We start from the raw sequence: 7,880 nt of genomic DNA, 5'->3' as shown, positions 1-7,880 counted from the left end.
TTTTTTACACAGCGGATGCCTTACTTAACCAAACGCGACTAAATAACGTTAGTTGACGCGATGACGTAACTACGACATGACCACAATGACGTAACGAACCCGTGATGCAATGACGTCACCACGATTTGATCGCGATGACGTCACGATGACGCGGCCGCGCGTGACGTCATCGCGATGCCGTAATCGATTTTCGAACATCGTCTGCTTCTATGTGTTTGTCAGAGGACGGCGGAGGAGCAGGCGCTCAGAGGTCAGCTGGAGGTCAACATCCCGGCACTGGAGGAAGAGATCGCCGCTCAGATGAAAGCCCACGAGCAGGTGCGAGCCGCCTAGTACGCGTGCTGCTCGCCAGGTGGCGCGATTCACGCTGTAAGCGAGGCGAATGCGAAGGGAGGGTAGTCCCTTCTCTCTCATGTTAGGGGGAGGGATCGCCGGCGTCCTCGTCGTTAGGTTTGCACTGACACCTGGCGGAGAAAGGGGGAAGTTTTACGAATCGTTCGTAGCGCGTAGGCTAACTGAAGAGATTCATCAACGCGAATCGTCGCCTCATGCCAGTGAGAAATATGGTATCTGTCTAAAATAGAGTGTTCTATGACATGTTAGACTAACTATATAGACTCAGTGTTACGCTAGGTGTAACGGTAAGTATCAGAACAGGCGGGGAGATATGAAAACGGTTGGAGAAAAACATTAGAAATCCTCGCTTTTAGAATCTGAATCTGATATAACGGACCTACACACACGACGGCTCAATCGTGTTTTTCATGATAACGAATAAACGCGTACAGTAACGTATCCAGAATGTGTCCAGAAGGCAACTGCCGCGGGTACCCCACATGCTAGGGCGTGTTCCTATTCGTAAACAGAAGTCAGGTGATGGAAATTTACCATGAAAATCTACTCTCAGATATCCCTACTCTAATTTAAATATATAACTGTGGCAAAATAAGATTCCTATCGGCAGATATTGCGCATGCGCGAACACGGATCTTGGCCTGCAAAGCACAGTCAAATACAGTAACGTAGTCTGATTCTGTTCAGAAGGAAACTGCCGCAGGTAAAGAGAGAGAGAGAGAGAGAGAGAGAGAGAGACAGAGAGAGAGAGAGAGAGAGAGAGAGAGAGAGCGAGAGAGAAAGAGCGCGCGAGAAGGCGACACAGCGAATATCGAGAACCACAGAGAATGTACCCCACTTTGCTCATTTTCTCTCGGCTAATAACTCCCATTTCTTGCCGGCACGTCGCACAGCTGCTGTCCTTCCTTCTCCACTATCAACGGCTATCACCTCCATCGACAACACCATGAGCAAACGCCAGAACCAGCCCGGCGGCGGCAGCGGCGGCGGCGGCGATGATGACGATACGACGAAGGCGTCGACAGAGTTGAGCGTGCACACGACGACGGCCGAGCGCGGGTACGAGAAGGAGCAGCTTCAGGATCTCAACGAGCGATTCGCGCGCTACCTGGAGGAGGTATACTTCCTCACCTTCTTCAACAAGAAGCTGACGTCCGATGTCGGTTTCTACAAGACGAAGGTCGAGCGGCTGGAGGCGGTGCTGCGGGCCGTGTACGAGGAGGAGCTGCGGCAGGCGAAGGAGGTAGTGGAGGAGTGCAGAGAGGAGGCAGGGAGACTCGGTGCGAAGTCGGAGAGATTGGAGAACGATGCCGCCGACCTGCGAGAACGGTGAGAGGAGATTAGCAGACGATAGCTCTAGCGTATCGTAGTGTATCGTAGTGTAGTGTAATGTAGTGTAGAGTAGTGTAGTGTAGTATAGTGTATAGTAGTGCTGTGTACTGTAGTGCAATGTAGTGCAATGTAGTGCAATGTTGCAAACGCTGCGTTTGATGTGATGTGAAGCCGATCTGTAGATAAGAGTCGGGTTCTTCTCTCGCCTGCAGCGATGAATAGAGACGGCAGCAGCCGACAGCAGCAGCAGCAGCAGCATCCTACGTCGATAGCCCTGGCCTGGTGTACGAACGGACGGACGGACGGACGGACAGACGGACGGACAGATGGACGGACGGACGGACGGATGGACGGACGGATGGATGGATGGACGGATGGATGGATGGATGAATGGATGGATGGATAGATGGATGAATGGATGGATGGATAGATGGATGGATGAATGAATGAATGGATAGATAGATAGATAGATAGATAGATAGATAGATAGATAGATAGATGCTAGAGATCTCGAGAATGAGCAGTGAGGCAGAGCAGAGGGCGCGGAAAGTGATTAAACAGAATGCAGAGACGAGAGAGAGGAGAGAGAGAGTTGTAGTGACGAGAGGGAGGAGGGAGACAGCGGGACAGATAATAATGGCTGACTCGTATAAGCTGCTATTAATAATAGTTCTAACAATAATTTACAATAATGATGCGGCGCATCTGATAACAGCCATTAACTAAGTAAATTATATATATATACTATCACTTATATTATACATATGTGTTTATATATATGTATATATAATATATATATTATATATATATTTATTATGAAACGCCTTTAGAGCATATATTACATAAACTCATATAAACGTTTCCAGTTGTTGAAGCTCACTAACTACTCATCGTAAATCGTCCACTGGAGCGACACGACTGCAGCGCCAACTTAGGCAATTTCGCGTTTTGTCCCCCAGCGAATGATAGTGCCTGTGATGCGTAGGACTTGCGAGACGTCTGGGTAATTGCCTGGCGTTGTTAGCAACAGAGCGTTGATCGCTCAGTCACGCGGCGCTTCGCTGGCCGCTATTCACGCACGACGCGACGACGCAGCGCCACACACGGAGAGTTTTAACTACAGCTGAATTTGCTGGCGCTGGAGGGACGCTGCCGCGGCCGGGCGGCGGTCGGGAATTCTCGAATCTCCGACTATGTAAACGAAAACGAAGGGAGTCTCTTGAGACACGCACGTTGTGTGAGGCAGCCGGTATAAGTCATGACGGAGGTGGTTTTTTCGCACAAAATGCATAAAATTGGTTACGGCGGCGTTTCTGCGGCAACAGCGGGAGAGAGGGAAAGCCGACAGGCACACATAGTGCGCGCGCGACGCACGCACATAAGAGGCACCGCAGAGAGAGAGAGGAAGAGAGAGGCGACGAAAGGCAGAGGAGAGGGAGAGAGAGAGAAGGGAGAGAGAGGAGAGCAAGAGAGAGACCGAGAGAGAGAGAGAGAGAGAAGAGGAGAGAGATGAGACAGAGAGAGAGAGGAGAGAGAGAGTGAGAGAGATGGGAGAGAGGACTGAGACGGAAAGAGGAGTGAGGGAGACGTAAAGGGACACGAGACAAAAGATTAAAAACAGGGTGAAACGATTGAGAGAAAGTATGAGAAAGACCGGCATGGTAAGGGCGTCAGTGACACGAGAGCGACCAGAGAAAAGAGCCAAAAATAAACGCGGAATAGAGGAAGGATGTTAGAGAGGAGAAAGAAGGAGGAGGAAGGAAGAAGGAGAAGGAGGAGGAGGAGGCAGGCATGAGGGAGGAGGAGGAGGAGGAGGAGAACAGATGGCAAGGATGAGGAGTTTGGAGGAGAGGTTAGAGGTGGAAGAGTAGGAGTAGGAGCGATGAGGAATGAGGAGCAGAAGCAAAAGGAGAAGAGAGTAGGAGCGATTGAGGAAGGGCGAAGCATGAGGAGCTGGAGTAGAGAGTTATAAAGGATGGAAGGAGTGGGGGAGAGAGGGGGTTCCTCCATCTATACGTTCATCTCATCAGCTAGCTGCGCAACGGTCCAGCAACGTAAACGACGGTCCGAGTGGTATACGGGTCTGAACCTAACAGCAAACGCAACAGACCCAAACTCCAGCAATACTAGCTGTTTCCTTGTCAATAAGAAAAAGAGAAAGACGAGAAATGAGAGCATAGACGAGAGCGAGAGAGAGAGGAGAGAGAAAGTTGAGAGAGAAAGACGGAGAAATCCATCGGTCGCACCTTCTATATCCGTCCAGAGCTCCGCTAATGCAACCGGACGGAAGCAAAATGTCTAAGCCGTGTTATTTCAGAAGCTCAGGGTCACAAAGCGCCCGCTGCGGTCGCGGGCCAAGGACTCCGAGTCGCTAGGTCACGTTGACGATCACGCTCAAACCGACCGGGGATTAGGCTACACGAAGTAGCATAGCCTCCACCGCGAACAATTCTCATCAGCAGGGATGAAAAATTGCTCTCTTGTTTGTTATGGCGGCGCGGATTCTTGTGGTGAGACATGGCCACCGCAGTGGCTGCGCCGCAGCGGCGAGTTCGGGCGCAGTCTATGTATATGACGGTTGCCATGGCCGCGTCGAACGACGGTATGGGTGAGAAAATGGAAGGCGACCGGCTGAATAGCGGAGAGGGAGGGTCGGGTATAATACTTTTCTCGCTGTATTATACTCGGCGTCAAAGCATTGCCAGCTTTATGATCGAACTAAAGGCATACTTCTGGCGGCTCTTTATGATCGGTTTACGAAGTCTGACGCGTTGCAGCGCTCGCGGGCTCACAGCAGAACATATTAGGCAGAACACAAAGTGAGAACCGCTAAGCAAGCAATCATGCCGTTAAGCACGGTCACAGTACGTACGCACCGACAGCTTGGGAACATATCCGAGTATATATATATATATAACACACACGACCATATACTATATAATATATATATATTATATATATATATATATATCACTATTATATTATATAGTAAATTTATATGAGTGCCGATCGGCAGAGTGAGGCATGCGTGGAGTGAGCAGAGTGGTCATGAATGAATACGTTGCCATCGCGCTGCCTGCTGGGGACTGCGCTTGTATGTATGTGTGTGTGTGTCGTATAATAAGCGGTCGCTATGCCGATCAGCCACGGTAACACACAATAAGTGCTGTGACTGAAGATTTCTGCTGTATTCCCTTTCCATCGCCCAGGGCGCTTGAAACCTTCTTGCCGTGAAGCGGAAATCAAGGAGGCTATTTTATTTTGAGTGTTGGCATAGGGAATGGGCAATGTGGTACGTGTCAATCGATGAGTTACCGGAGGAGATGTAATAAACATTTTCGTTCTTTTAATGTTTTCATATACCAATTAACTTTCTAAGCGATTGCTAATATCTATAACGATGTGAATAATGTGATTTGGTGAAGACAGCGACCTAACTATGTGAAACACATTCTAACATAGATAGATAGATTAGATAGATTAGATAGATAGATAAAAAGATAGATAGTATAAGATAGATAGACTAGCTAGAAAGATAATAGATAGATAGATAAGATAGATAGATAGATAGAATAGATAGATTAGATAGATAGATAGATAGATAGATAGATAGAATAGATAAGATAGATAGATAGATAGATAGATAGATTAGATAAGATAGATAATAGATAGATAGATAGATAGAAGATACGATAGATAGATAGATAGATCAGATAGATGGATAGGATGTATTAGATGATAGTGGATAGATGGATAAGAAGATACAATAGATAGATAGATAGATAGATAGATAGATCAGATAGATAGATAGATTAGATAGATGAGAATAGATAGATAGAATAGATAGTAGATAGATAGATAGATAAATAGGATAGATACGATAGATAAAGATAGATAGATAGATAGATTGATAAGATAGATAGATAGATAGATAGATATATAGATAGTCCAGATAGAGACAGAAGAAGGGGATAGAGGAGCATGAGTGAGAAGAAGCGGAGAACGGGTGGAGTGCAGAGAGACAACAGAGAGAGTAGAGAGAAGAGAGAGAGAGAGAGAGAGAGAGAGAAAGAGAGGCGAGAGAGAGAGAGAGAGAGAGAGAGAAGAGAAGAGAGAGAGAAGAGAAAGAGAGAGAGACACGAGAAGAGAGAGAGAGAGAAGAGAGGAGAGAGAAGAGAGAGAGAGAAAGCAGGTTTTTCAAGAGAGACCATACATCACTATAGGCGATCGCAATTTCATAAAATCCAACGGCATATATTGACAAGACATCGCGGATATGGTTTATTCAAGACAGAGACCAAACTAGGCGAAGATAGATAGATAGGTAGAGAGAGGAGGAGCGAGAGAAACAAACGCGCGAAAGAGAAGAGAGGAGAAGGAGAGAGAGGGAGAGAGAGTGAAAGAGAGCGAAAGAAGAGAGAGAGAGAGAGAGAGAGAGAGAGAGAGAGATGATGGAGCAGAGAGAGAGAAACATTTTCAAGAGACGACCATCATCACTATACGCGGATCGCCATTCATAAATTCCTCAACGGCAATAATATTGACAGACATGATGATATGTTTTATTAAAGACAGAGACGGAAACTAGCGAAAAGATAGATAGAATAGTAAAGAGAGAGGAGCGAGAGGATAAAAGCGCGAACAAGAGAAGAGAGAGAGGGAGAGAGAGGGAGAGAGAGTGAAAGAGAGCACGAAAGAGAGAGAGAGAGAGACGAGAGAGCGAGAGAGAGAGAGCGAGAGCGAAGAGCGAGAGAAAGAGAGAGAGAGAGACCGAGAGAGAGAGAGAGAGACGAGAGAGAGAGAGAGAGAGAGAGATAGAAGAGCAGAGAGAGAGAGAGAGAGAAAGAGAGAGAGAGAGAAGGGTGGAGCAAGAGAGATCATTCCATAACTATGACAGCTGCATCTGCTCTGTAGCATCTCCTCCTACAGCCACGCGATCCTCGTGGAAGGTCCACGCCCGCCGTACGATGACGCTTCATCCGTCCTGGGCTATCGCTCGAGAAACGCCTAGCGGAGAAAACCGGCATCATGGTGGCGCTGCAGCGCAAGATCCACCTTCTCGACCCGGACTGCAGCGCCTTAAGCGCTTGCGAAAGACACTATCGCGATCCGTGATCGCTTGATAACAAGGACGTTAGAACTAACACTCCGTCACATCCGCAGACGACCCCTCTCTCTAATCTTCTTCTCTTCTCTTCTTCTCTACTCCTTGCGTGTAGATTATGCGAGGCATTAGCATAGTCGAAGCGGTCTTGTTTACGCGAGTCTGACTGAATCACACGCGCCTTCCGCCATCTTTAACTTAACGCGTACATCGAAACGATCGACCGAAGACGGGAGATTGTCTCTGATGAGGGGCTCTAAAAAAATACGTTAACCCGACGATCCACGTAGAATCCGGGAGTTTTCTCGATGGTTATAGCGGACGAACTTATTAAATCCTCGGACCGACGCCGCGTTTGTTCCAGTATCGAAGCGTTCGGATTAATTAACGCCGATTTGAGCGCTAAATGGCCCAGCGCCTGTGTGGTGGCGGCATGGGGACAAAATGTGATTAAATCTTATGAAATATATTCCGGAATGCCGTGCCGAGGCGAGAGTCCTTTTACTCTAATATGCGCAAGCAAATAATACATCGCCCGATACTGCACTCACGGAGCAGCCTAGCAATGACATGGCTGTACGACATGCGCAGCACGGCCCTAGATCGCTACCATAATAATTAGTATGTATATACTATAATATATATATATAAATATATATATATATATATTACGTTAAGCAATCGTCTGCCGCCATCGAGCCACATTAATGATGGCGCAACATAAAACTTAAACTTAAAAAGAAAGAAAGAAAACTTAGAAGTTACGAAACTTTCAAGCACAATGCGTGCGCACGTAGTTAATAGCAAGAGGCGGTTTGCAGAGCGATCGTATAATAGTTATGCTTACATATCATGAGCAAATGTTAATTTTCCCATAAGCTGCTCTACCGTGCCTTCTATATTTATGCAGGGGCGGTATCTGCTGTGACGCGGCCGTCTGTGTGTGCTAATGCGTCATCGGCACAGGGAAATTCCCGTTCTTTTCTCTCTCATCTCTCTCTCTCTCGTCTCTCATCTCTCTCTCCCTCTCTCTCTCTCCTCTCTCTCGTCTCTCTAGGTATTATATACTATATAATATATATATATATAA

The 7,880-nt window shown here is 47.1% G+C and overlaps 1 protein-coding gene across 1 annotated transcript; it reads left to right on the top strand.

Moving 5' to 3' along the window:
- The first annotated feature begins 347 nt into the window (after positions 1-347).
- On the top strand, positions 348-6,697 carry LOC106815557 (neurofilament medium polypeptide-like). The gene is made up of 3 exons (XM_014820028.1): positions 348-352; positions 1,248-1,683; positions 6,616-6,697. The coding sequence occupies exons 2-3, from the start codon at positions 1,301-1,303 to the stop codon at positions 6,695-6,697; spliced, it is 465 nt and encodes a 154-aa protein (XP_014675514.1). The 5' UTR covers positions 348-352; positions 1,248-1,300.
- Positions 6,698-7,880: the final 1,183 nt, after the last annotated feature.

Source organism: Priapulus caudatus, unplaced genomic scaffold (genome assembly GCF_000485595.1).
Source record: "Priapulus caudatus unplaced genomic scaffold, Priapulus_caudatus-5.0.1 Scaffold1147, whole genome shotgun sequence".
Taxonomy (NCBI): Eukaryota; Metazoa; Priapulida; class Priapulimorpha; order Priapulimorphida; family Priapulidae; genus Priapulus; species Priapulus caudatus.
The sequence above is the reverse complement of the archived record's forward strand: the minus strand, read 5'-3'. Positions and strand labels throughout refer to the sequence as shown.